Source organism: Ochotona princeps, chromosome 18 (assembly GCF_030435755.1).
Source record: "Ochotona princeps isolate mOchPri1 chromosome 18, mOchPri1.hap1, whole genome shotgun sequence".
NCBI classification, from domain to species: Eukaryota; Metazoa; Chordata; class Mammalia; order Lagomorpha; family Ochotonidae; genus Ochotona; species Ochotona princeps.
The window spans coordinates 43,739,257-43,766,907 of NC_080849.1; the positions used below are offsets into that span (position 1 = coordinate 43,739,257).

Here is a 27,651-nt window from a genome sequence, read left to right on the forward strand (position 1 = left end):
TTACATCTACATTGAAAGGCAGAGTGACTGAACAAGAGAGATAGAAACAGAAAAAGATCTATCCGCTGGTTCACTCCCCAGACACCTGTGATAGCCAGGGCTGGGCCAGGCCAAAGTCGAGAGCCCAAAACTCCATCTGGTCTCCCACCGCTTGAGCTGTCTGGTGTGTCCCAGGTTGCATTTGCAGGAAACAAGGTTGGATGAGTGGAGTGGCCAGGATTCAGCCCAAACACCCTGGGTAATTCACAGCTGCTCCAGGCTGTGGCTTAACCCACTAAGTACAAGGCCCGCCCCATACTGATCTTTCTCTTCATTTCCATAGACTTCCTGGCGCACCTTGTGGTCTGTGGGGGCCCTGTCAATTGCCTTTGTAGAGACTGGAGATAGCTCAAGAGTATTCACTCATCTCCAACTTTTTTTTACAACAGATAATGAACCAACCCAAGTCTCAGCGCCTAAGAAGACAGGGTCACCAACTCAAGCGACAGAGCCCGGTCAGGCAGTAGACCCAAACCAGGACCTCCAGGACAAGAAACTCCAGGTGCTTGAGGAGAAGGTTCTCCGCCTCACCAGGACAGTCCTCGACCTTCAGTCTTCCATCGCTGGAGCAAGTGAAAACCCCAGACGTGCCGTCCAGGGTGATGGCTGGAAGACACCACAGTCAGTGCCCGCTCGTGACATTGCCGGAGATACTGCGACGGTCCGATTTCCTGGCACCCCCAGCACTAAGGAAGCGGGCATGAAGGACATCAAGTCGGAATTGGCTGAAGTCAAAGACACGCTGAAGACCAAGAGTGACAAACTGGAAGAGCTGGACGGGAAAGTGAAGGGCTACGAAGGGCAGCTCAAACAGCTCCAAGAGGCTGCCCAGGGGCCCACGCTGACCATGACCCCCAACGAGCTCTACCAAGCCTACGTGGACAGCAAGATTGACGCCCTGAGGGAGGAGCTCCTGGAGGGCATGGACAGGAAGCTGGCTGACCTGAAGAACTCGTGTGAGTACAAGCTGGTAGGCCTGCAGCAGCAGTGTGATGACTTTGGCAGCAGCTACCTGGGAGTGGTGGAGCTCATCAGTGAGAAGGAGGCAAGCCTGAGGAAAGACATCAGTGACCTCCGGGCCCGGCTGCAGGGTCCTTCCGCCCAACCCAACTGCTGTGAGGGCGCAGAGAACGGGGACTTTGGCCAACAGATTAAGTCATTAGACCAGAAAATCGAGAGAGTGGCTGAAGCCACCAGGATGCTGAATGGCCGCCTGGACAATGAGTTTGATCGTCTCACCGTTCCAGAACCAGATGTAGACTTCGATGCAAGGTGGAATGAACTTGACGCCCGGATCAACGTGACCGAGAAGAATGCCGAAGAGCATTGCTTTTACATTGAGGAGACCCTGCGGGGTGCCATTAACGGAGAGGTGGATGACCTAAAGCAGCTTCTGCATCAGAAAATAAACTCTCTGGAGGACCGCCTGGGGAGCGTTCTGCAGGTGGTCAACACCACGGACGCCGACTTCATCCCTTCAGGGTCAGCCCTGCCGGGGGTGTCCGCATCAGGGAACGAACAGGTCATGATGGAATTAAACCACCTGAAGGACAAGGTTCAAGTGGTCGAGGATATTTGCCTGCAGAACTTCCAGAGAGAGCCGCACGAGATAGAAGCTGCTCTGCCGAGTGGAGCTGACCTCACGGCAGAGGAGGGCTGGGGCCTCCTGAAGGCTCTCAACGAGACGATGCACAGGAAGTTTCAAGAAACCGAACGCCACCTCCAACAACTCCAGGAGGGTTTTCATTTCCTTTATTCTCAATTAAACCAAACAGGAAGTGATGTGAATCATCTCCAGGATCAAGTGAGCAATTGTAGAGCAGGTGAAAAGGCCGCAGCTAGTGGGTTTAGTAAGGTGGGTGAGCCAGCACAGACAGAGGAGACCCTCCCGCCTCCCCAGGACCCCGGGGCTCAGTGCTGCGGCCGGCTGGAGGACAAGTGGCAGAGGCTGCAGAACCAGGTCTTGGCTGAACTGGATGTGTGCAAGCAGAGCGCACACGGCCTGCAGAGGGACGTGTCCGTGGTCGAGGGCCGCGTGTCGCAGATGGAGAAGACGTGTGGCAAGCTGGACTCGGTCTCGGGAAATCTCCAGAGGCTCCGGGAGGGGCTCAGCAAGCATGTCAGTGGCCTGTGGACCTGCATCCGGCAGATGAATGGCACACTCAGGTCACACGCCAGGGACATTTCCGGCCTGAAGAATTCAGTCCAGCAGTTCTACAGCCATGTTTTCCAGCTCTCGACTGACTTGCAAGACCTGGTCCAATTTCAACCATCCTCAAGTAAGTGATGCTTGACCATTCCGTTTCCCACATGTACCGGCCATGCGTCTTGTGCTAAACTTTGGACACATGGTGGAATGTACCACGTCAGTGCTGTCCACAGTGGGGCCTGCAGCTGGGTGGTGGTCCGGGAGGGTGCTATGCAGTTACAAGTGCCAGTGTCAAGAGTATGTGTTCAGAGACCCTGAAAGTAATATGACACGGCCGCAGAATTCTAGCAAGTGATCTGTGTGTCATATGAAAGTAACAGCTCAGGGCACATTGAAAGGAGAGTGGACCGGATGTTCGATGCATATAGATGGCATTGTGCTGGGCTTTCCTGCTGTGTGTTGAGCCAAGAGTTGGGGTGAAGGTTTGGCAGGACAACCTCAGGTGTGGGTGTGCCAGACTGTTCCACCAGGGAAATCTCCCAGGTCCTGTTTGTCTCCGTGCTGGTATCGTACTCCGTGTGTTTGCCACTTTATAAACTTTGTCGTCATCACCTTCCAGCCACCTCCATTCCCTACAGCCTAGGGCTTAGGTTAGTGCGGAGGGTTGGGTATTTGCAACATCATTCACAGGCCATACAAAATTACATGTTCAGCTTAAAAAATCAGCAGTTGCAGGTTTCCTGAGACTGGGGTCTCACCCGCAGCTGGCCTGGCAGCGCCAGACCAAGCCATGTTGTGGGCTTTATGCAGCCGGCAGGCTGCTCTGCACCCCTGGAATATGATGGTGGGTAGTGGGTTGTCATGCATACTTCAGACACAGGATCCTGGGTGAAAAACAGGGCCCAGGAAGGCCCTCCAGCCACAGAGCAGCATGTTGCTTTTCCTCAAATCATTATTGAATGAAGAAGTGAATGCATGGTACCTTTATAGTTTTGAACAATATATTCCATCAAGTTTAGACCGTTGTTCCTTTGGGGGACCTGGCACATAGTCCCTGAAGGGGAGAGATGCTTTTGGACCTGGATTCTAACTGTAGATGCCAGCCTCCATGGTGAGCTGGAGGTGGCCAGATGAGCAGGGCCCTCCTGGCATCAGTGTGGGCCTGACACCCTTTGGGGCAGAGCTTGCAACCTACAAGACTCACTGGGAAAGGTGTGCTGTGTTCCACAGTCACATGGCTGCTAGGTGGCGACACTGGGATTGGAACCTATAGCGCATGCCCTCATGTCCCAGAGTTGAGCGCACACCCCCTTGGTCCACTGGGGACTCATTGAGGGCCACCTTTATGTCCTGACTTGTATTCTGTCCTTCCTTGGGACTGTACCCCCACACCTTGCTGAGTCCCTGTGACACTGGCCCTGGCCCGCAGAGCTGGAATGGCACAGCCACGCTGAGACCATGGAGTTTGATGATCCAGACTGAGCCTGGCCCGGCTGCCAAGAGCACAGGAGGAGCAGGAGGGGCCGGGGTTGGGGGGTGAATTGCGGGGAGGGGGATGGAGGGGAGGGTGCTCTGACACTGTGCCCAAGTGTGCTGCTGGTTTTGTTGCTAAGGGACTGCAGGGGCTGAACAGGGCCAGAAATGCAGCCTGCAGCCCTGTGGTGCCCGGTGTCCTGCACTGCACCTGAGCCTGCCCCTCCAGCCCGCCTGCTGCTCTATCTCTGGAATGTTGATTATAGGTCACAAGACCGTGTGTATTCACGAAGTGATTGTCCCTGGTGCTGACAGCACTGCCTGGGCTGGACTGGGCTGTGTAACAACAGAGCTAGCCTAGTGGCTAAATCATCTCCTTGCACCTGCCAGAATCCCATATGGGCACAGAACAGGCCAGGTGCTTCCCTGGGCAGCAGGGAAAGCCACTTCCACTCTCCGTGTGTCTGTACTGCAGGGGCCAGAGGTGACACCTTGACAGAGAATGGTCCTCCCCAAACATGGTGCTTTTGGACAGAACTCAGGTGTGTGTGTGTGTAAGAGTTACAGGCAGATGGAGAGAAACACACAGAGATCTTCCCATCTGCTGGTTCACTCCCCAGATGACCACGGCGGCCGGGGCTACCTCAGGCTAAAGCCAGGAGCCAGGAGCTTCTTCCAAGTCTCTCACGGGGTTGCCGGAGCCCAAGCTCTTGGGCCATCCACCGCTGTTCTGCCAGGCTAGAAGCAGGGAGCTAAATGGGAAGTGGAGCAGCCAGGACACGAACCAGAGCGCCAGGCCAGGTCTGGGACCATGTGTGTTGGTTGTGTGGATTTTGATGATTTCAGTAATTTCAAAGGGCACGACTAAACACACACAGCCTCATCTGGCCTCACACAGTGCCAAGGTCTTGCAGATCGGGAACCCCATGGTGTTTGAGTTCTGTGGATGAATCTGGACTCATGGAAGTCACACAGCCAGAGTGATAACAGATCATTTATTGAGCACCAACTGTGTGCAAGACTCCACGAGGGATCTAGAGATGAATATATAAGATTCCCCTTTCAACAAATTATCTTTTTTTTTTTTTTCAAATTATCTTTTTAAAAGATTTATTGAAAGAGTTAGAGGGCAACACACACACACACCTTCCATCTGCTGGTTCACTCCCCAGATAGCCACAATGGCTAGCTGGACCTGGCCAAGCTGAAGCCAGGAAGCAGCAGGTCCAGCGGGGTGTCTCCTGTGTGCAGGGGCCATGCTCCTGGGCCATCTTCCACCTTCCCGGGCACGCGGCGGGCAGGAGAGGAGCAGACTCTGAGCAATACTGTGGTGTGCAATGGTGGCACTGCAGGAGAGTGTAACTGTGTAACTGGGCACAGGTCAGAGGCTGGGGGTGGGGGTGACGAGTGAAGCCAGAAGATGAGAGGAAGTTCCCGAAGGAGGTGGAGGTGTCACTACGAGAAACTAGGATTCAGAGAGCAGGAGAGGCAGGGATTCCTAGTGAGCATTTGGTGTGAGTGTATCTGTTTTTTCTTACTGCATAACAACCAGTCCCAAATCTTGCGGTCTTCTTTCCTGTTCTGTGGATCAGGGTCTCGGGCAGGGCTTAGGCTGCTGGTTCTTCCGCTGAGTGAATTCCGAGTCCCTGGCAGTTGGCTGAAGGTCCTGAGAGACTTCCTGCCAACGCTGTGGCCTCTGCATGTCCAGCTCCTCTCTGTGCGTGTGGGTGATTGGGCTGCCACACCGCATGGTGACCTCCAGTGGTCAGGCTCATCATGGTTGACTGGCTGGCTCCTGGAGGGACAGCAGAAGCTGCTGGGCCTCCTGCAGGCTGGGCACAGGGTTGGTGTAAGCCACATTCATTCTGCTGGTCAGATCAAGCCGGCTCTCGCGGGATGACATAGCTGAGCCGCGTGGAGAGGGCAGAGGTGTGAAGGTGGGCATCTTGTCTACCACGACAAGCCCGGCCCTGGGGTGAGGGAGTGTGACCTGGGTTCCTTCCCGATTGCTGGGACTACGGACACATACTCTGTCATGTGTGCCTCGCCCCAGCTCTCTGCATAGATTGTTATTCCAACAGTGTCCCTGAGGGAGGCTGGATTGCCCGGTGTGCAGTCAGTGGGACAGAATGGGGACTTGGCTGACACACAGGTGGATCCGAGTGCTTGGAGTCCCACCACCTGAATCCCAGACATTCTTTCCCTGAGACTTCAAAGGGATCCTTGGAATGATGTGCAGATGGCAGAAGTCTGGGGTTTTGTTTTTCTTTTGTACTGAAAGGCCACTGCTTTCATCCAGGACTGGGGTGCAGGGTGGGAGTGCTGAATGTCCAAAAGGTGAGGACCCCCGCTTGTATGATTCCATCCCTTTCTCGGCTCAGAAGAGTAGCTCTGATGACCCCCTGACTGCTGCATCCACTGTGTATTCAGTCAGCAGTTATCTGCGGAGCCACATCCTGGTGCTGACACATGGGTCTGACACCACAGCTGGGAAGCCAGACTGTAAAAAACTGAGGATTGATCAGAGCAAGGCAGCCGCCCCGGGACAGCTCTGCTGGACATGGGTGGTCAGGAAAAGCCAGTCCCTGAATACGGGGCGAAGGGAGCAGTTCTGCTGAGATCCCTGTGAGGAGAATGGGCTGTGGCGCAGACAGCATGCTCAAAGGTCCTGGGGCAGGAATGACTAAAGCAGGAAGTCCCAGGTGATTACCCAGAAGGTAGTATCCAGATCATGCAGGGTTTTACAGACTCTGATAAAGAGCTCGGAGTTTGCATCTCAGGAGGAACTCTAACATTTTCTGCCAGCTAGTAAGTGTTGTTCCCCAAGTTTGGAATCTAGCTCTTCTGCACCAGCCTTGGTGGCCCTGGGTTGCTGCCCACAGTGCCCAGCTGTGGGGCTGTTCGCTGCTCTTCCCCTTTGTTCTTCTCTACTTTAGGGACCAAGTCAAATGTAGCAAGCCGAGGGAGCTCCGCTCCTGACACCCACAGTGCCCCCTGTGCTGACCAGAGAAGCTGCATCTTACGGAAGGAGCAAAGCTGGGGGCTGTGATGTCCACATGGCCCGAGGGACCCAGTTGCCTTCAGAGCTGGGCCCAGCATCAGCCTTCTAGTGCATGGCTGTGGACAGTGGCTCTCAGAGGTCCCTGTGGCAGGGCCATCCTGAGATGTGGGAAGGATCAGCCATAGTGGCATCACTTCCTCTTCTTCCACCCCTTCCCTTTCTGTTCCTGGTCTCAGCAAGTCTGCTTGAGTATGACAGACTGCAGCGCCTGTTTCTCTCAAGTTGCTTATGGGAAGCCCTTAGGATGAGGAAGTGGGGAATAGTCAGAGAGGCCCTGGGTTCGGGAGTCTGGCCAGGGCTGGTGGCCCATTGTCAACGTGGCATGGGCTTTGGCCTTGGCATGGGGTCGCCTGGGTTGGGGGCCAGTGTGGGTCCGTGAGCAGGAGGGCCCTGACAGGGCTTTGGGAGTGTATGAGAGCTGAGTAAGCCGTGCATGCCCAGGCCAGGCTGAGCCCAACCCTAACCCTGCCAGAGCCCCTCGATCTGAGGCTGCGCTGCTGGTAGCACTCCTGAGCACGTGTGTGTGAGGCAGCTGCTTTTGACTCTGCAGCAGCTCAGGGTGCAAAGCTGGTGCCTTAGGCAGAGCACCATGCATCCCATCCCCAGGGGTGCACGCACCCATCCCCTGGGGCTGCACTGATGCCAGGCTCTGTTGGGCTGTTCAGGTGGGTGAGGCAAGGCCCCTTGGTAATCTGTCAGTCCTTCCCTGGGCCAGCTCTGGGCCTGAAGACTTTAGGGTACAGCCACCCTGGCCAGGGCCTGGAAACAGGGGACAGGTGAGGGGGATCATGGACTTTCAAGAAAAAGTGTTTATTTGGAAGGCAGAGTTAGTTACAGAGGGGAAAAAGGGAGTGAAGCAGGGAGGTAGGGAAGAAGAAGAGAGACGGACAGACAGACACAGCTCCTATTTGCTGGTTCATTTCCCAGATGTTAATAATATGGTCATAGTAGCTGGGTGTGGGCCTTGCTGACGTCTGGAGACCGGAACTTGACCAGGTCTTCCACGTGGGTTCAGGGACCTCAGCATCTGGGCTATCCTCCCTGCTTTCCCAGGTGCATTAGCAGGGAGCTGGGTGCAAGGGGAGGAGCTGGGACTCAGTGGACTTTAACTTGGCCCCAAGAGGCTGTGTGTGTGTGTGCGCGCCCCAGTCACTGAATATGTCTTTTGACATCTTATCCACATACAGTCTGAAATATCAGTTTGTGAGTTTCTACTAAAATAATATATCCAAGTAATGCTGGCACTCAGGGGAGACAGATGATGGCCAGCCCCTCCCTGATTTCAATGTCCCTGCCCAGGTGATGACACCGTGAGCTGTGTGTGCCTGTATTCTCCAGCTTGCCAGACAGTGAGGGTTTCCTGCTGGGTAGCCCTGTTCCCCAGGCCTTCGCGGTCACCTTCTTGGTGTGGGCGGGTCTGCCTGCCTTCACCGCGAGGAGGCACTGTGCTTCCTACTGGGATGCACCCAGCACAGCTCCCTTTACCGCTTCAAGTGCTGCTGCCTTTCATTCTGACCAAAGCCAAAGTTACCAGTATTGTGACTTTCCCAAACCTGCAACTTGGTGGCCATTTGCTCCACATAGAATAACTCCAACATGGGCGGGTTTCTCCTTCCTGGGTTGCCAAGGGAATAGTCTGCATTTCCTGTCACTAGTGTCCTAAGCCCCCTCCCCCGGTGCCTCCAGTGTCCTGTGGTACATACACCCATCAGGTGCACCTGTCAGGCATTCGGCCAGAGCCAGCCCCGTTCTGCTCTGTTACCACCTCACCTTCCTCCAGGGAAGTCCAACAGCTGCTTTCACTGTGAAGGCCCTCTGGTGTCAGCTTGCCCCGAGCCATCCGCCCCCGAACTGGGATTTCTGTGTCATGTGCCTTGGTCAGTCTCAGAATATGGCTCCGCTTCTCAGGGCAGAATGAAGCTGTCTCCTAGGAAAGCAGTTTGTGTCCACCCCCTCATGTCTAAGTGGCCAGCCAGGACTCGAACTGGTGCTCAAGTTGGATGCCAGAATCACAGGTCAAGGCTTAACCTGCTGTGCCACATTGCCAGCCCCCAAGACCAGTGTTTATTTTTTTGAAAGTCAGATCCACAGAGAGAAGGAAAGAGAGAGACAGAGATTCTCAGCTGATCCTTCCCACATCTCAGGTGCACAGGCTCTAGGGAGTGACGCTGGGCTCTTCCAAGGAACCCCATTCGAATGGCTGCTCTTGGAATGAGAAACACGCCTGGTTTGCAAAGCAGCCTGCAGCTTTCTTCCCAAAAAGCAGAGCTGTCCAGTCCTGCCTCCAGCTCAGTGATAACTGATTGCTTCAGGCATCACTTGGCATTGTGGGCGGAGCCCCAGCTGGGAGAGGCCTGTTGCGGGAAGCAGCCTGCCTCCCCTGCAGCCATCCTGTGAGGCTCCTGGTTGGGATGGGCTGGTCGTTCTGTGTGTCAGTGGGCCTCTGCACCCCCGTGCTCGGATGCCCCGAGGAGACGGACTCCGGACTCGGCCCGGGTGGTATCACAGTTCATTCCCTCCGCTGCCTCCCACTTGATGTGCCAGGCTGGAAACCAAGGAGGTGATAAACAGAGGCTGCTCCTCGTCCTGCGTGTACCAGCCTGCCTCACTGGGACCCCTGCATGGAAACTGTGTTTGGCAAAATGAGGATGTCCAGTTTGGGGGCTGGCAGCAGTTGGGGCCTGGCCCTGGAGCACCTGTCAAACTTCCATTCTTCTGTCATATATCAAAGGCTTAACGTTTGCTCAAGGTCATGTTCCAGGCCCTGTGCCAAGCCCTGGGGATGGAAGATGATTGAGATGCGTGCCTTTGGGTTGGTGTTGTGATATGGACAGCTGGCATCCCACAGTGGAGTGCTGCTTTGAGTAGCTCCTTCCTGATGTGCTTGGGAAAGTAGTGGAGGATGGCCCAGGAACTTGGGCACCTGCCAACCCATATGGGAGACTCAGACAAGAGTTCCTGGTTTTTACATGCAACTCGGTCTAGCCCTGGCTGCTGCAGCTATATGGGGAGTGAACAAGTTACTATGAGATTGCTTTCTCTCTCCCCCGTCACGTTAAAATTTCAGATAGTTAACCCTTTAAAATAGGAAGCTATCCTCCACATCACTTATCGATGAAGAAAGATGTCAAATAAAAATAACCCTAGAGGCACAGACTGCTTCCTGGTTCAGAGACGAGGTTTCTCCCATCTTGCTGGACAGATTCTAAAGAGCTTCACGGAGGAGGAGGTTAAGAAGGTGAACTTCGAGAGCAGGAGCTGTCCTTTCCCACCCCCAGCAAGGCCTCCAGGGTGTACACAGCCTATAGGTGTTATAGCCCTGCCTTGTCTGGTCTACCCCCATCCCAGCTCACGCTCTCCAGTGGGAGTAGCTGTCCAGCAGGGGAGCCCCCCCCCCCCCCCCGACCACATTTCCCCTGCTGGCTTTGCCCCCTCCCTTCCTGGTTCTCATGTGTGCTGGTTGGGTGCTGGGGTCACATCTGGTACAGGTCACCTCACCTTGGTATTCGTAATGTGCACTGGTTTTTGTCGCAACCGAACCTGGCTTGACCCACACTCTGTTCTGGTGCTCGGATTCGCCAGCAGGTGATGTGAACTGGCTCAGCCTAGTCTGCCCCCGACCCATGCCAAATGTATGCCAGTGGAAAACTTCCCATGGCCTGTTCTGGGCTGTTTCCTATCATGCTTCTTCTTCTTTTTTTTTTTTTTTTAATTATTTATTATTTAACTTCAGTAATTACATTGTATTATGTGACACAGTTACATAGATACTTGGGTTCTCCCCACCCCTCCCCAAACCCTCCCACCATGGTGGATTCCTCCACCTTGCTGCATAACCACAGCTCAAGTTCAGTTGAGATTTCCCCATTGCAAGCGTATACCAAACATAGAGTCCAGCATCTTATTGTCCCGTCAAGTTCAACGGCTTCTTAGGTATACCCTCTCTGGTCTGATGACAGAGCCAGCAGAGTATCATCCCAGTCAATTGAAAGCTCCAACATACCATCAGCAAAAATTTACATCATTATGGAATTAATTGACATAGTAATGAGTAACCAATATGTTAAAAGTAAATGCGAGTTCCCAGCCACCTTCTGTGACCACCTCACCTATACTTCAATTTTAGTTTATACACAACATATAACATTCAAAACATAACATGTTATACATAACATCATATCATCTTAAATTAAGGCAAACATGTGGTATTTAACCTTTTGGGATTGGCTCATTTCCCTTAGCATTATGGTTTCCAGTTTGGCCCATTTGGCCACAAAGAACTGCATTTTGTTTTTTTTAATAGCTGAGTAGTATTCCATGGAGTAGATGAACCATAGCTTTCTTATCCAATCCTCTGTTGATGGGCATTTTGGTTGTTTCCATGTTTTTGCAATTACTGATTGTGCTGCTATGAATCCTATCATGCTTCTTGCACTTACCTGCAGGGTCTGTGTCCTGCCAGAGGAGTTTCCCAGGCTCCTCCATCAGAACTTCTCCCAGTGCCAGATTTTGCGCATACCAGGGGGTCGATGGGCCAGCCCTACTCAGTTCACCTCCTGACCTAGCAGGAACAGTGGCTTTTCCTGATTTGCCTTCAACCCAATTTGGTTCTTACTGTTGGATGTTTCAGCCCAGCCACGGCTCGTTCATACCCAGACACAGCTCACACATGATTCAGTAGGGGTTGAGACCTAGCCTAGTCCATCCCACATCTACCCTGGTACTCCAGAGCACCAGTTGGAGTCTAGCCCGGTTTGGTGTGTCCAGTCCCAGCCCACACTTGTGCCAAGGGAGACTACAGCCATATCCAGATAAGAATGCAGCCCCCATTCCAGCCCCCGCACTCCTCTGTGGGAATCTCAATCTAGCCAGAGTGTCCCCTTAGCTCCCCAACCGGGCCTATTCCCAGCCTTAGATCTCATGCATGCCAGTGGTTCCTCTGTCTCAGCTTGGCACAGCCCCTCACCTGTCCTGGCCCCTGTCCTAGGTGCTGTGGCTTAGCGTCCCTGGCTCATGCAAACCAGTAGGTGCAAGAGCCAAACTCAGCATGACTTGTGCTCCATACTGATTTCTAATTTTACTTGTGGGCTAAGGTTTTTTTTTTTTTTTTTAAAGATTTATTTATTTAATTACAAAGTCAGATATACAGAGAGGAGGAGAGACAGAGAGGAAGATCTTCTGTCCGATGATTCACTCCCCAAGTGACTGCAACGGCCAGTGCTGTGCCGATCCAAAGCCAGGAACCAGGAACCTCTTCCGGGTCTCCCATGTGGGTGCAGGGTCCCAAAGCTTTGGGCCATCCTCGACTGCTTTCCTAGGGCACAAGCAGGGAGCTGGATGGGAAGTGGAGCTGCCGGGATTAGAACCGGTGCCTATATGGGATCCTGGGGTGTTCAAGGCGAGGACTTTAGCTGCTAGGCCACGCCACTGGGCCCATTGTGGGCTAAGGTTTGCTCAGTCCTGCCCGGTCCACCCCATTCCATTACCAATTCACACTATCCAGCCATTGGAGCTACTTTGCCCTGCTTGTCCGACCCCCAGTCTGGACCATGTGTTCACCAGTGGGAGCTATGACCCGCCAGGGGAGTTTCCCAAGTTCCTCCACTTGACCCACTCCCAGATCCAGTTTTCAGACATGCCAGTGGGTTTTAGGCCAGTGTCAGGCATAGTCTGGCCTTCATTTGGCCTTGTAAGAGCTGGTGAATGTCGCAGCCCAGCCCACCCCACACCCTATTCAGGATGCACATTCGGGTGCTGTTGCCTTGACCAGTCCAGACTGTTATTGGTTCCTTTACCCATGAGTGATGGCAGGCTCCTTGGTCATACCTAGCTTAGTCCATTGCCACCCCAACTCTTGAGCTAACCAGTGGGACTAGTATTTCCACGGGGTTTGGCCCACACATCCCCCACAGAATCTACCCCTGGATATGGTTCTCGAGTGCTAGTTAATGTCATGGACCTGCCAAATGAGACCCATCTCCTGATCCATCATCATGTCAGGTAATTGGATATGATCATGCTAGACAAGCCCCGAGCCTTAGCTTTTGCAATGACTGGTGTTCGGTGCTCAGCTTTGTTCAGTGATTACAAGTTCTACACAGGATTCATAGGTTGGTATATCAGACTTTTCCATACAGATCCCTCTCCTCCAACCTACCAGGTCTCATTACCCTTGCTTACATTCAAAGGAAAAGTTACTCTGTCATTGGGAGTCTTTAGGATTGACTGACATCCCAGAAGTACAGTGGGCTTGACATGGAGCTACCTAAGCAACAATTCAAAACCCCAAAACCCCAGAGCTGGCTGCTGGGCGGCCAGCAAGTGGAGCCTGGCGCCGAATGGCGCACTGGCTGCCCAGGGACAGGTCACCACACGTACGTGGTGGCTAGAATCAGGGTTCTGAGCATGGAGACAATCCCGGCCTGAAACCCACCAGCAGCCAACAGGCTGCTGGAAGTTTTAACCCCCTGACCCTAAGTTCACCTCCTCCCCAGTCCCATCCACCGTGTAATGATAGTATGTGCCTTTCTTTACAAAATATTTATCATCTGAGAGACATAGTTCCCATCCTCTGGCTCATACCACAGATGCCCGCAATGGCCAGCCTAGCCAAATCTCCCTCTAGGAACCTGGAACCCCATGCAGGTCTCTTACATGATTGGCTGGGACTCCGCTGCTGCAGCAATCACTTGCTACATCCATTGATGGGCTTTAGCAGGAAGCTGGTTAGGAGTATGCATTCTGATCAAAACTAGATACTCTGAGAAGGGATGCAGATGTTGCAAGTGACAACTTGTAGGTCAGACACTTGCCTCTGTGTGCTTGGTACTTTGTAATATTTCCTGTATGAAATGTTCTCTCATAACTGCTGGATAGTATGGCTAGGTATAGAATGTAAGGTTAACAGTTCTATTCCCTCTGAATGCCAAGGCTTCGTTGAGATGCCTGATGCTGCACTTTTGGTATTCTCCCTTGAAGGCTGATGGGATCTTCTCTTTATCCCTGGCACACTGCATATCTTTCATGTGTCAGTTTTGAGTTATTGTAACAGAACAACAGAGGCTAGGTAATTTATGAAGGAAAAAACTATTTCTCATGCTCTGGAGACTCAGAAGGTAAGGGGAGGCATTGGCATCTGGCAAGGGCGTGTGGGTTGGCTCACTCCATGATGGAAGGGTAAGTGGCAGAGGGCAAGTGAGAAGCATTTAGAGAACCCCCAACTGCTGCTTCACTCCCCAAATGCCTTCAGCCACTGGAGCTCAAACCCAAGCACTCTTCATGTAGCCAGGGGTGCTTCTCCAACAGACCCTCTCATGATGGCTAACTCCCTGATAATGACACTGATCAACTTAGGGTAGAGCCTCTGTGATCTACTTTCCTTTAGGCCCCACCTCCCAATGCTGAGTTTTACTGGGGACAGACTTCAGCTGAGAGAATAAGTCCTGATGCCTTATTCTGTTGAGTGCAATGGATTTTTCCTTCCCTGTCTAGAGTTGAGTTTCTCTGTACCCTGCTCGGGAGAGTGGAGAGAGTAATTGTTACAATTACTTTCTTTGGCTTCCTTCTCCCCTGGGGCACTGGAAAGGCTGGTAAATAATCTCCCTGGGTGTGGTCAGGCAACCTGGCCTGTGGACCATGGGGAGCACGTATTTGATCTTTCATTTCCTTTAGTGACTTAAAAAACAAAAGCATAGAGCAGGACAGAAGCTTGGCAACTTGGGCACTGCCAGCCCCAGACCTGCCAAGGAGGAGGCTGTTGTTCACTTGGGCCAGTGGTTATTTTTGGATGTCCTGAGGGCACTGGGGAAGGACTTCCTGGAAGGCTGGTTCCAGGAACACAGTGAGAGGAGGTGAGGGCGGCAGCTTCCTGCCCAGGGGGCTTCCCTGGAGAGCAGAACTGTATGAGTCAGGAAGATCTATTCAGACATTCCCTTTGCTGGTAATGGAAGGGGTGAGACTGGAGTGAGTGCCACCGCCTCTGTGGGCCTGTGCCAGATCCTGAGGCAGTCTGAGCTTTCTGGCACCTGCTTGGGTCAGCCAGGGGCGCCCCACGGTGGTACCTCAGCAGCTGGCTGGTTGGGACCATTGGCAGTGGGTTGGTTTTAGAGAATGTGAAGGAGTGGGTGGCTTCAGGTTCCTTCCAGTCATTCATGGTTCATCTGTGGTGTCAGCAGGCCACAGAATCAGAAAACGTGGTGCCCAGGAGCCCAGAACTGTGCTGTCTGGGAGACTGTATGCGATCACATAGAAGCTGGCAATCCTGGTCTGCCAGTGGGTTCAGCTGCTGCTCTGCGGCTCCCTGGCTGGTCTCGGGCAGTGGGCTCTTGGCTTCTTCGAAGGTGCCTAAGCTACCTGCTTGCTCCTCTGTTTTGCCACTTAACTATTTAATTTCTAAGTGATTATTTCAATTATACATATCTGTATGTGCAGTGAGAGTAAGTCCATATATGTATTCAATGTGTGATGATCAAATCAGCTAGTATTTCCATCTCCTTAAACGCATTACCTCCATGGACCAGTGCGGTGGTATAGTGGGTAAAGCTAATGTCTGCAATGCTGACATCTCACATAGGCACTGGTTTGTTTCGGCTTATTTGTGGTTCCATGCTTATTGCCTGGGAAAGCAGTGGAGGATGGCTCAAGTCATTTAGGCTCCTGCACCCACGTGGTAGACCTGGAAGAAGCTCCAGGCTGGCTTAGAACTGACCCAGCTCTGACTGCAGAGCCATTTGGAAAGTGAACAATTTCTCTCTCTCTCTCTCTCTGACTCTGCCTTTCAAATAAATACAAGTCTTCAAACAATGAGAGTCCACATGGATGCCTTGTGGGGACAAGACCCCAGAGACAGCTGCCTGCCTTATCACAGAAAACTCCAGAATCCCCGAGGCCCCACTGCAGACACCTGTGACTCAGCAGTAACTGCACTTGGTTTGCAGTTTCTATTTGAGAGAAAGCTCCTGTCTGCTGGCTGACCCCCTCAAATGCCTGCCACAAGGGGGCTGTGCCAGAGAGCTGGTCTGGCTCTGCCCAGTGGGTGCCAGGGAACCTTGCAGGAAGCTAGGCACTTTCATGTGGCACCATGAGGGGTACTGGCTCCCTGCCCCTGGCTTACCCATCCCTGCCTGAAGTTTTTAACCCTGTGCCTCTCTGCTTTGTCATTCTCAGCCGAAGAGCCCTCAGAAGCACCCCAGACCCCTGGGCAGCCCTTGCCACCGGAGACCACCACTGGCCCCCCACAGCTCAGGCTGACGCCACCGCCACCACCACCTCTGCCCAGGCCCAGCAGGCCCGTGCCTCCCAAGGATCCTGCGCGGCGGCCACATGTGGAACAGCGACCGGTGCTGCCCAAGCGGCCCGCACAAGGGCTGCAGCCCCCACCAGCCAAGCCTGGTTGGACGGGGCTTCCCTTCCTGCCTGGCTCCACAGGTGTCATCATGGAGACCGGAGAGGCCGGGCCTCCAGGGAGGATAGGTGTGTCAGGCAGGGGCCTGCCCCAGGGGGTGGATGGCCAGACTGGGCAGTCTCCTGTGCCCAGCGCTGAAGGCTACGCGGGTGCCCCAGGTAAGCTGTGGGGACATGGGTGGGAAGGCACAGGTGGGCAGCCTGGCTTTGCTGCTGCTGGGCCCTGGGCGCTGACTTCAGATTGTGAAGTTCAGAAAGTTTCCAGAGGATGCCTGGTGGCCCGAGCCTGCTAGCCCAGCTGGTAGGGATTGTAGCACCTGCACTTAGGCAACCGCCGAAGGTCTCTGGGACACAAACTGAAAGCACCTTGGGAGATTGGAGCCGGCGTTGAGCTCCTGCCCTGCCACTGGGGAGGGTGTGTCCTTGGGGTTACTGAGACCTGAAGAGCAGAAGCCTAACTCATGCCTGTTCCTGAATGCTTCTGGGGTGCAGCCGTGGGGGCCGCTGCTGTCTGGTGGCTGTGATGGGGTGGTTGGGGTAAGGTGGGAGGCGGAGAGGAGTTGGGTATTTGTGAGCTCTCTGCCACATGCCAGGGATGCCCCAGGTCTGTCCCTGTCTCCTGGAGGCCACCTGGCAGTACAGGGGAGCTTGGATTCATGCTGTTTTACACGAGGAAGCCAACACTCATGGCTCTTATGTGACAACACCTGCTGCGGCTTGGAGCAGGCAGTGTCACCTGCTCTGGGACACTTGTGCCTTTTTAAAGAAGTCGGAGTGTCTCCTGTTAGTGCCATGTGCTGTTCCTGCTTCTATACTGCCATGCTATTTGTTCATTGATCTTTCCATCCATGCATGCATCTGCCCATTCCCCTAGGCATCTGTTGGTGTCTCCATTTGGGCACGCATCTGCTGGCCCTCCCACACATTGGTGCCTGCATGTAGTGTGGCACTTGGCCTAGTTGAAGGCGGAGTTTGGGCCAGCTGGTGCTGCCAGAGGCAAACAGGTTGTTGGCAGCACCGTGGCCTTGACATGTGTGCAGTCTCCTTCCCAGCCTGGGCTGGGGCTCCAGGGTGTCCCCACGGCCAGTTTACCCCCCCAGCCTTGGTACCATATCCCCGCCCAGGGATAAGCAGGCACGGGGGTGCCGGTGTGCCTGTAGCTGGGAAGGTGCTGAGAAGGGCGTCTTTCTCATTGTTTCTTTAGGAACAGGGTGACAAAAGGGCTCAAAAATCTGAACTGTCTAGGGCTTTGACATTCCATTCCTTTTTGCCCCCCAGGGTACCCTCAGTCGCCTCCTGTGGTCTCCCCAGGTAAGTCTGCCAGGAGCCCAGGCACAGGCCACTTCTCTCTGGTGGTGTCTGCCTCCACTGTGTACCCTACCCCCCCCTTTCCCCTATGGGCTGTAGCACAGAATGGAGTCGGGGAACCAGCCATTTGCCAGGGACAGACCCAGGCTGACCGCTGACGGCCCACTGCCTCCCAGGGAGGTCTAGGATGAGCAACTTCCCTTCCTTGTTCAGCCCAGCGCATCAGCTCCCATGGGCTCACGGGGTGGGCACACATTGCCATCCATGCACACAGGCTCGCTCTCTTCCTGGCAAGTGTGTTCGGACTGCCCGTCTCAGACCAGTGGAACCCGGTGTGCCCCAGGCCCGAGGTGTAGTTTGTGCCCAGTCATGCTCATTGTGGTCAGGGCTGGTTTCCTGGTCCTGACACCTGCCCCCAAGGACAGGCCTACCTCCCCCAACCTGTCAGCACAGTCACAGCTCTCTCCACTCCAGGGGCCCCCGTGCCTTCACTGGTGTCTTTCTCCGCGGGGCTCACCCAGAAGCCTTTCCCCAGCGACGGGGGCGTCGTCCTCTTCAACAAGGTGCTGGTGAACGACGGGGACGTTTACAACCCCAACACGGGTGAGTGCTGTCTTGTCTGTGGGTGTCCTGCATGGCTCCCAGCTCAGGGCTGCAGGTGGCTCGGCTGTGTTCTGTGACCTTGAGGTCAGCATCCCCATACAGCCTTCACTGCTGGACTCACCCTCTCGTTCCTTAAGGCGGTAAACGGGGCTGGGTCTGCCAGTGGCCGGCCTCCCTCCCAGCAGTCTTCTCGGGGTTGGACAGTCATCTCAACAGCCAGAGATATGCTGATGGAGCCCCTCCTCGGGCGTTGAGTGTGCATGGAGCCCCTACACAGGGCAGTGGTCTTTGCAGAAAGCCCCACGCCAAAATGAACCTCACAGTGCTTCTGTCTGCAGCACGCAGGTGGGGACCCTGGCCCCCAGTGCCACCCCCAGCCTTGGGCTGTTTCTGGGACCTATGAGGGCTGGGGACGGGAGCTTACTCCAGGTTCCTGCCAGGCCAGCCACCCTCCTTCTCTGCAGCCCACATCTCTATCCCTGCCCTCCTGGCAGGTCTGGTTTAGGGGCAGAGCTGCTGAGGCAGCGGTAGTGAGATGGGTTCCCAGCCAGTTCCTGCAGCCTTGCGGACACTGCGCTGCTCACCCAAGTGCTGCTACCTGGAGAGAAGGGGACTAGATTTCCTGCTTTGTAGCATCAGCCTGAGCATGGCCTTGCTAAGACCCACCTGTGCTAAGACATGGTCCTTCAAGTTTAGTGAGTGTGACAGTCACCTGCAGAGCTTGGAATAATGGGATTCAGGGTGCTGCACACAGTGGGAGCAAAGCGCAGCTATGTTAAACCTACTCCCCTCTGAGGCTGTTGGGAGAGGCAAGCCGCTCACTTTTCCTCCTGACCCACAGGTGTCAGGCCACCTGCTGAGAATGGCCATGACCCGTGGGGTCCAGGCCACTCCCACTTGCAGCTGTCCACTTGGATGGGTCACATGACCCTAGTAAGCAGGGATGGTGACCTCTGCTTCTCATGCGCCTGGGAAGCCACGTGCAGCAGGCCCTCAGTAAAGGAACTAGGGAATGAGCTTGAGGCTCCTCTGCAGGGCTCTGAGCCAAGGCAAGCGACGCCCGGAGAGCAGGGGCTGGCTCTGTCTGCTGTCTGCAGGCTCTGCATTCCCTGCTGTTTTAGGACCTGTACAGCACTTCTCAATTCAGAGCCCTCCAACTTCCCAGCTGTCAGCTTGTGTCAGTGGTGTAGGCCTGTCCTCCTCCTCCCCTCCTGCCCGAGCATTGCTGCTAGCACTGGCTGTGGGCCCCGAGACCAGGTGCGGGGCCACTTCCAGTTGCTGCTCCCTGGAGAATACAATGCTCACAAGCCTCACTGCTGCCTCCTCACCCCTGGCAGCAGATCCCTGAGTGGGCATCGGTGCTTCTGCACCCCGTGGCTGGATGGCGCCTGGGTGCCTGGCCAGGGCAGAGCCCACCGACCCTCCTGAGGCTATCCTGACTGCCTGTTTGCACTGGACCTGCTTCCCAGCTTGCATGTTCTTGTGGAGCCTATGGGGCAGATTTTAAGTAGGCCTTAGGGTGGTGTGAATGAGGCAACATGCTTCTTCCTCGTTGGACTTCCAGCAAGGTGGGTGGGTAGGGGCAGTTGTAGCCGGGCCTCAGCCCTGGGTCAGGACAAGCATGCCATGTGCAGGTCCCAGGCACTGGACGCAGGAGGGTGGAGTACTCATGGGGCAGGTGCTGCTCTTGGCGAGGCCAGAGGGAGAGGCTTCCAGGAGCTTCCTTGAGCGGCAGCTGATCACACTAAGCCAGTGAGGTGGTACAATTCTTCATCCTTGTCGGGACTCTACTACTTCCGGGTGCTGGGGGCTGGAAGCCTGAGCGCCAGGTGTCAGCAGGGCCCTACTGAGAGCTCCAGGGGAAGAGCCCCAGGTCTTCCAGCTGAGGGGGTTGCTCAGAGTCCTTGGTTTGGGGCCATGTCACTGCACTTTGCTTGACCTCACAGGGCCTGGTTGTGTGTGTGCAGCTCAAATTTCCCTCCCCTTTCCTTCCTTTTTTGAGGGACACACAGTTGCACACATTTATGAGATATGCAGTGTGTTGATGTATGGATATGCTGTGCAGTGATCATTGTAATTAGCTGGTCTACCCCCTCATTCTTTGTGGTGGGAATGTTATTAACTGTAGCTATGCTGTACAATGGATGCCAAAACCTGTTCTTCCTAACTAGCTTAACTCTGTTCCCACTGGCTTTCCTCATCCCCCACCAACAGTAACCACTGTTCTGCTTTAGAAGATTCCACCTGTGAGATCAGGCAGTATTTTTCTGTGCCCAGCTTGTTTTACCAACACAAAGTCTTCTAGGCTCATCCCTGTTGTTGCAGAGGACAAGATCCCAGCCTCTGCTGTGGCTGAACAGGACTGCGGTGTGCGCATGCACCAACGCTTCACCCACTCATCCGCTGGTTACAGTTGGGCTGAATTACCTATCTTGGCTGCTGTCGGTAGATCTGCAGTAAACGCTGGACTACAGCTGTCTTTTCAACAGACTCCATTTTTCTTTTTTGCATTATACCCGACAGTGGGATTGTTGGATCACGGGTAGCCTCTGTATTTTTTATTTTAAAAATTGGGGAGCCTGGCCCAGCGCAATAGCCTAGTGGCTAAATCCTCGCCTTGCACGCAACAGGATCTCATGTGGGCACTGGTTCGCATCCCGGCAGCTCCGCTTCGTTTCCAGCTCCCTGCTTATGGTCTGGGAAAGCAGACCATAAGATGGGGAGTGAATCAGCGGACAGAAGATCTGTCTCTTCCTCTCTGTCAAGCTGCCTTTCCAATAAAAATAAATCTTTCAAAACAAATCAAACTAAAATTGAAGAGGCTGACAGAACTCCTGGTTTACTCTCCAAATGACCACAGTAGCTGAGGGCTGGAATGTGGGGAGGAACCCAACCAACCGAGCCTTCATGACTGCTTCTCAGGGTCCACATGTGCCAGGACCTGAGCCAGAGCCAAAAACTGAGTCCAAGCACTCTGATGTGATTGGGGCACATTAACCAGTGCTGTAACCATTAGGGTAAGCACCCACTCCTAAATTCATTTTTTTTCTTTAAAGATTTTTATTGGAAAGGCAGATATACAGAGAGGAGGAGAGACAGGAAGATCCTCCATCTGATGGTTCACTCTGCAAGTGGCTGCAGCAGCTGGAGCTGAGCCAATCTGAAGCCAGGGGCAGAAGCCTCTTCCGGTTGCCCACATAGGTGCAGGGTCCCAAGGCTTTGAAAGGCCATCCTAAACTGTTTTCTTAAGCCACAAACAGGGAGCTGGATGGGAAGTGGGGCCACCGGGACATGAACTGGCGCCGTATGGGATCCTGGCGTTCAAGGTGAGGACTTTAACCTCTACGCTATCGCACCAGGCCCCTAAATTCATTTTCTAAACCTTCCCTTAGAGTTAACTGCAGGCCTAAATAGTTTTACTGGCAGATTTTAAACATGTAAAGAAATAATGGCATAATCATATATGCTTTTTGAGAAAACCCAAATGCTTTGTAGCTCATGTTAAGAGGTCAACTGATACTGGAACCTAATGATTACAAGAAAAAACTGAGTGTAAAAAATCCTTGGGTTAGTGTGTAGCATGGAAAAACATTGTTAGGAATCATCAGTTTTCCCCTCACCTCCGTGCACCTGCTGTACAGCTGAGAATGGAGTTTCAGCACGTTTTCAGGTTGGTGGTGATCAATTTTCATTTCTGACATAGGACACACACTTAAGTGGTCTCAATTCCTTCGGTTTTTGCTTGTTGTAGGTCTTCACCCTTCCTCTCTGGGAGCCTCTGCAGGGTTTACAGTGTCCCTGGCTGGCAGGCGGTGTTCTCCTCATCCCATTTCTTCCTGGCTGTGAGGTTTCAGCTGAGAAGTCTGTGGCCCATCTAATGAGGATTTACTTAGAGGGGACTGGAACCTTTGTTGCAGTTTTTAGAGTTTTATTTTTGATACTTTAATACTGTCTCAGAGATGATTTCTTTGGAATTTTTAGGAATCCTTTGTTCTTGGACCTGAATGCCTGTGTCTTTTCTAAGACTTGGAAAATTTTCAGCAATGACTTCATTGGCTAGGTTTCATTTTTATTTGTAAAAAATATTTACGAGAGAGAGAAGAGCAACTGTCATTTGCTGGCTCACTCTCCAAATGGCCACAGTGGCCAGGTCTGGGTCAGGCGAAAGCCAGGAGCTCCATCCAGGCTTCCTAATGGGGATGGCAGGAGCTCAAGCCCTTGAGTCATCTTCTACTGCTAGCAGGAGCTGCACTGGAAGTGGAATAGCTAGGATTCAAATTGTGCTCATATGGGATGGCTTTGCGAGTAGCGTGACCTATCCTACTGCATGGCAATGCTGGTCCCGGACTAGAGTTTCCATGAATTTCCTTGTTTCTTCTTCAATACCCTTGATACAAGTATTTGCCTGCTTACAGGCATCTCATAGATCTTGAAAACTTTCTTCATTCTTTAAAAAAAAAAGGTTAGGGAGTGGTATCTGGTTTATTTTGAAAGACCTGTCTTTGAGCTCAGTTCTGCTGTTTATGCTCTCAACTGTAGTTTTAAAATTTTAAGCATTTGCAAGATAAAGACAGAGGTGTCTCCTATCTGCTGGCTTATTCCCCAAATGCTGTAATACAGTACTAAGCCAGGACAGTCACGTGCCAGGAACTCAGTCCATTGTTCTATGTGGGTTACAAGGACCTAACCACCTGACCCAGCACCCTCTGCCTCCACCACAGCAAGAGGCTGGAATCTGGATGTAGATATGGGCATCCCAAACGGCACCTTTCCCCCTTTAAAAACTGTACATTTGAAAATCAGCTCTACATAGAAAGCAAGCTTCTATCCACTGGTTCACTCCTCAGTGGCCCCGGCTGAAGCCGGGGGCTTTATCTGGGACTCCCGCAAGTGGCAGGGGTCCAAACACTTGGGAGCTGGATGCGAAGTGGAGCAGCTGGGACTCAAACTGGCACCCACGATGGGATACTGGTGTCACAGGTGGCAGTTTTACTGATGTCACATCAGAACCCCTGAGTGACACCTTGATCGCTGCACCAGTTTCCAAGAACGAGCCATTCAAGTTTCTTGAGACCTTCAGTGTGGGTGTGGCCATCCAGCTGCTATTGCAGCAGCAGGAGCTGGAGCAGCCCACTCTCCTGACCTCAGGGTGCACCACACAGTCTTACCAGGGGCCTGGGAAGGTGGTTGCTGGGAGCTTCCTGGTTGGCTCTTGGGAGCTCCTAAGAGTAGCTGTTCTCACAGGATCCTGCGCTTGTGAAATCTCAAGCTGGCTCTCTGGGAGGAGTGGGTCCCAGGCATGAGGTTCAAGGCCTGCAAGGGCCCTGTGAACGCCTTCCTTAGCTGTCCGTGGTGTAATAGGCAGGGCCACTTACCTCCTGGTCTTGCGCTGGGATGGCAGCTGCTGTGCGCTTCCTTCCCTTCTTTCCAGGGCTGTCATGTGTCTGCACTGTCTAGTCCTGGGCTTGCTCTGCGGCTCCTCTTCCCTGGAGGTAGTCTTCCTCAAAGGTCTGCCACCAGAGCTAGGTGAGATGCCCTGGCCATCAGGGGGAAGGACCACAGTGGATACCAGGTGTAGGGACGGTCCACGGAGCTCTGCAGACCCTGAGGCCTGCACTGAATTCTTCCCCCCTCCCTCAAGCCCAAGACATGACTGTGTCACTCTGCTTGGAGTTGGGGGAAGACAGATGTGGGCATCTTTCTCTTCCACCTTCTCCAGTACATTGTTACAACACTAAAATTGGGCACTGTGGGCTCTCACCTGGCTTCCCAGCTCATCGAGGTACACTGGTTCATGAGGAGCTGTTTAAATGAGTGTCTCTGGGAGTGTGACTAGTGGAGAATGTTACAAACAGAAGTCGGGTCTTGCAGTGAGGGTTAGGTGACAAAGTGGTCCGAGTTGCTGGTGGCCGCACTCTCCACACCAGCCTGCCTTCTGCGCATGCTGGGACCTGACTCTAACAGCAGCGCAGTGGTGGGCAAGTGGAGATGCTGTTCTCTCCTCCCCGCCCACTCCGCCCTCCAGGCTAACGCAGAACCTAATGGGCTCTGACTGTAGCACTGATAAGCACTTCTTTCCTCCCAGGGATATTCACGGCTCCATATGATGGGCGCTACCTGATTACAGCCACCCTCACTCCGGAGAGGGACGCCTACGTGGAAGCAGTCCTGTCCGTGTCAAACGCCAGTGTCGCCCAGCTGCATACAGCTGGGTACAAGAGAGAGTTTCTGGAGTACCACCGGCCCCCAGGGGCCCTACACACCTGTGGTGGTCCAGGAGCCTTCCACCTCATCGTGCACCTGAAGGCAGGGGATGGGGTCAATATTGTGGTGACCGGGGGCAGGTTGGCCCACACAGACTTTGATGAAATGTACTCCACATTCAGTGGGGTTTTCTTATATCCTTTTCTTTCTCCTCTCTAGGGTGGCTGGGAAGATGTAAAGGAATAGTAGTTGTAAGAACTCTGAAGCCTTAATATATTCAGTTTATATATGTAACTGGAGCACTGGTCTAGATCTTTATGTCGCACCCTCTGCCTCCAAGAGAAAGGCCTTACCTCACTGTCAAGGCCACCAACCCTTCCAGGTTCCAGGCAGGCAGCACAGGGCAAACGCCTGTTGCCCCTGGGAGCTGATGTTTCCGTCGCTGTAACTACACACCTGGAAGCCTTGGAAAGGCCCCCCTTGCTGAAAGCCAGTTCCTCCCCTTCTGTCTTTGTGGCCTCCATCTCATTGCAAGGGTTCCTGTGCTGAACCCTGGTGCTAACTGAGGCTCACACTGCTCCCCAGAAAGCCAAGCCACAGGCTCATGTCCTGCTGATGGGGGAGAAAGAGCTGCCTGGTGAAGACTGGTCCCCGAGGCCTGTTCTTGGCTGGAGTGTCACACCACACCCAGCTGCTGGTATTTATACTGAAATGCTCAAGTGATCTGAGCCACAACACTGACACCAGTATTTACACATGGAGTTCTTCCATGCTTGCGTCCCCACTGCTGCTTGGGACTCACCCCTGCTCCCCTGGGCCTTGGCCCACCAGCTACAAACGGGGATGCACTCGAGACTGTTATAAACCTTATTGGGCTCCTTAAATGATATGTACAATTAAAGTGCAATGACAGGGAGTGTCAATAAAAATATAAAACCACTTCAAGTTACTATGTCTGATACTTTATGGATTCAGAGTGAATAAGCCAACTGTACAAAGGCAGCTTTTTAAAAACTGCACAAGATGACCTTGCATTGACTACTCTTCAATGGTGTGCTTGGGTTTTGCTTTTGGCTTGTAGACGAACCACAAGCCCCCATGTGATCTGGCAGAGGACGGCTCCCTCTGGAGATGCTGGCAACTTGTACCCCAGCAGCTGCCCAGACTGACGAGTGAATCCTCACTGCTGCACTGCACAGCACACTGGCGGACACATCTTGAACTCTCAGGCTCCTAGGCAACAAGAGGCCCAATATAAAGTTGATGACACACTGACCGCTGAGATCACCAGGAAGGCAAGCATGCCCCCAGGCCAGCGTGTGGTCCTGAAGGACAGGGAGGCCAGGCAGGTGGGCTCCTGCCCACAGCCCAGAAACCGCTAGGCTGGAGATCCTTCACTCAGGGCAGTTTTTGCTAGTAAGCTGGGGTGGGGGGAGGTAGCCAATTGTTCCCTCTGGGGACACAGAAGCACCCCACAGTCCCCAGGCAATGTCTAGATGGCAGAACCAGGAGCTCAGATTTTCCTGGCCTGGACTGAGCCACGGCAAGATGCTCTGATGCTGCAACATGCTGGACTTCAAGATCTGTTTGCAAATGAAAAGTACAGGGTAACCTCTGGGCCCTACAAAGCTCTTACGTGTCCACTCCAGCTGGGGTCTATGGGTGTGCAACTTTAAGTTAAAATTGGAAGCCTGCTCCCCAGGATGGTGGGTGAGAGCATCCTTCTCCCCCCTTGTCTCTGCAGCTGGGGAGCTGGCTGAAGTGAGCCGTCAGTACACTTGGCTGTCCTGGAAATGACCCGGGGAAAACAAACCCAACAACACAGGTTCAGAAAAACCTAGCTGGCACATACATGCATGTTCACCCTCTTCACCCATGAAGGACTCCCAACGACATGCTCGGTGGCTGGGACGGCAGGGGCCAGGCAGAAGGTGAACAGATGTTCTCCCCCTGTCCTACCTTATCCTGGACTGCTCTCCCGAGCGTTCAGTTCCTCCTGGTCCTCCTCTCGCAGTGCATCTTGACTCAGTTACTGACAAGTCAACTTCTGGCTCTCTGTAGCTGAGGCAGGCAAAACAGAATGAGCATGATTTACAGCAGGATCCTGTGTTTACTCCAAAACAGAACAGCATGAAGGATGGTTCCAGCCCATTTAGGAGACAACAGCTTCAGTGAGGCAGGGCTTTTGGTGCAGATAGAAAACAGCTGAGCCAAAGGCTAGGGGCAGGGAAAAGGCTTGGAGGCAGCCCCTTTAAAAAGCCAACATTAGGGCTGGTATTGGGGTGCTGACGGCAATGCTGACATCACGTAAGGGTGCTGATTCAATATCTGCCTGTTGCAGTTCTGACCTGGCTCCCTGCTCCTGTGCCTGGGAGAACAGCAAAGGATGTTTGGACCCCTGTACCTATGTAAGAGACTCAAATGAAGCTCCTGGTTCTGGCCTGGCCAATGCAGCCATTTGGGGAGAAAACCAGAGGATGGAAGATCAATTTGTTTTCTCTAACTCTGCCTTTCAAATAAAAAGTCGGCACATCCCTTAAGTACCTTCAAGTTAGAGGTGCCAACCAAATCCCTGAACTAAGGCACCAGGTTACCATTTCTGATGGCAAGGAGCTGTTGCTAGGAAAAGGCTGACAGCCTATAAGATCCGCAGACACAGGTGGGGAGTTTCCTTCCTCATACGCAGCACTAGCACGTGGCCTCCTTCATATGATTAAAAGCAACAAAATTGTACCTGAAACAAAGTCAAAGCAAGCCACATTTGAAAGCACCACAGTAATCTCACTTTCCCAATGACACTCTTCGCAGATTATTCGCAGCTTGAACACAAAGGTGACATGCACGTAGACCTGAAACATGGTTTTGTACCCAGGGCTGCTTTGCGATAAGCACACACATAACAGCTTTCCTTTTCTCATCTATTAATGCAAAGGGTAAAGTACGGAAACACGCAGCTCCAGGGGCGGCAGTGGGCGACAGAGGGAGTCACGGCGGACAGCCCAGGCTGCGGCCCCTTCCTGAAGCACTCCTCTAACTTCTGGTCTGAGTGCCTCCTTTCCGTTCTCAAAATATACTCCAAAGACCCCGTGGCTCCCCTCACCCCACCATCGTGTTGCGGTCATGATGAAGCAGCATGAAATGTGAACCTTTTCCACATACCAAAGCTTATTCTCAAGAAAGGACCCTGTGGTTGGACAAAGCTACAGCCGGTGAAGGCGTAACACTCTGAGAAGACGGAAAGACATTCACTTAAAATGACAACATATGTGTTTTTTGATCCAAGATCACTTTGACTGCTAATCTGATAACTTTGGGGCTCCGACGTGGTACACACCCTGAGGGAGGGGTTAGTGAAATGTGGGGTGTCAAAGGCTCTGAGGGGCAGGAGGGAAACCCTGTCTGAATTCCATCC

At 53.3% G+C, this 27,651-nt stretch overlaps 1 protein-coding gene across 2 annotated transcripts in view; it reads left to right on the forward strand.

Moving 5' to 3' along the window:
- EMILIN2 (elastin microfibril interfacer 2) overlaps nt 1-25,184 on the forward strand; it is a 55,559-nt gene extending 30,375 nt beyond the window's left edge. For both annotated transcript variants that reach the window (XM_004579718.4, XM_058676985.1), the window contains exons 4-8: nt 429-2,318; nt 15,888-16,283; nt 17,403-17,435; nt 17,907-18,035; nt 24,121-25,184. In XM_004579718.4, the coding sequence (XP_004579775.2) occupies nt 429-2,318; nt 15,888-16,283; nt 17,403-17,435; nt 17,907-18,035; nt 24,121-24,458 (2,786 nt within the window). In that variant the 3' untranslated portion in view covers nt 24,459-25,184. The remainder of the gene's footprint in view (nt 1-428; nt 2,319-15,887; nt 16,284-17,402; nt 17,436-17,906; nt 18,036-24,120) is intronic.
- Nucleotides 25,185-27,651: the final 2,467 nt, after the last annotated feature.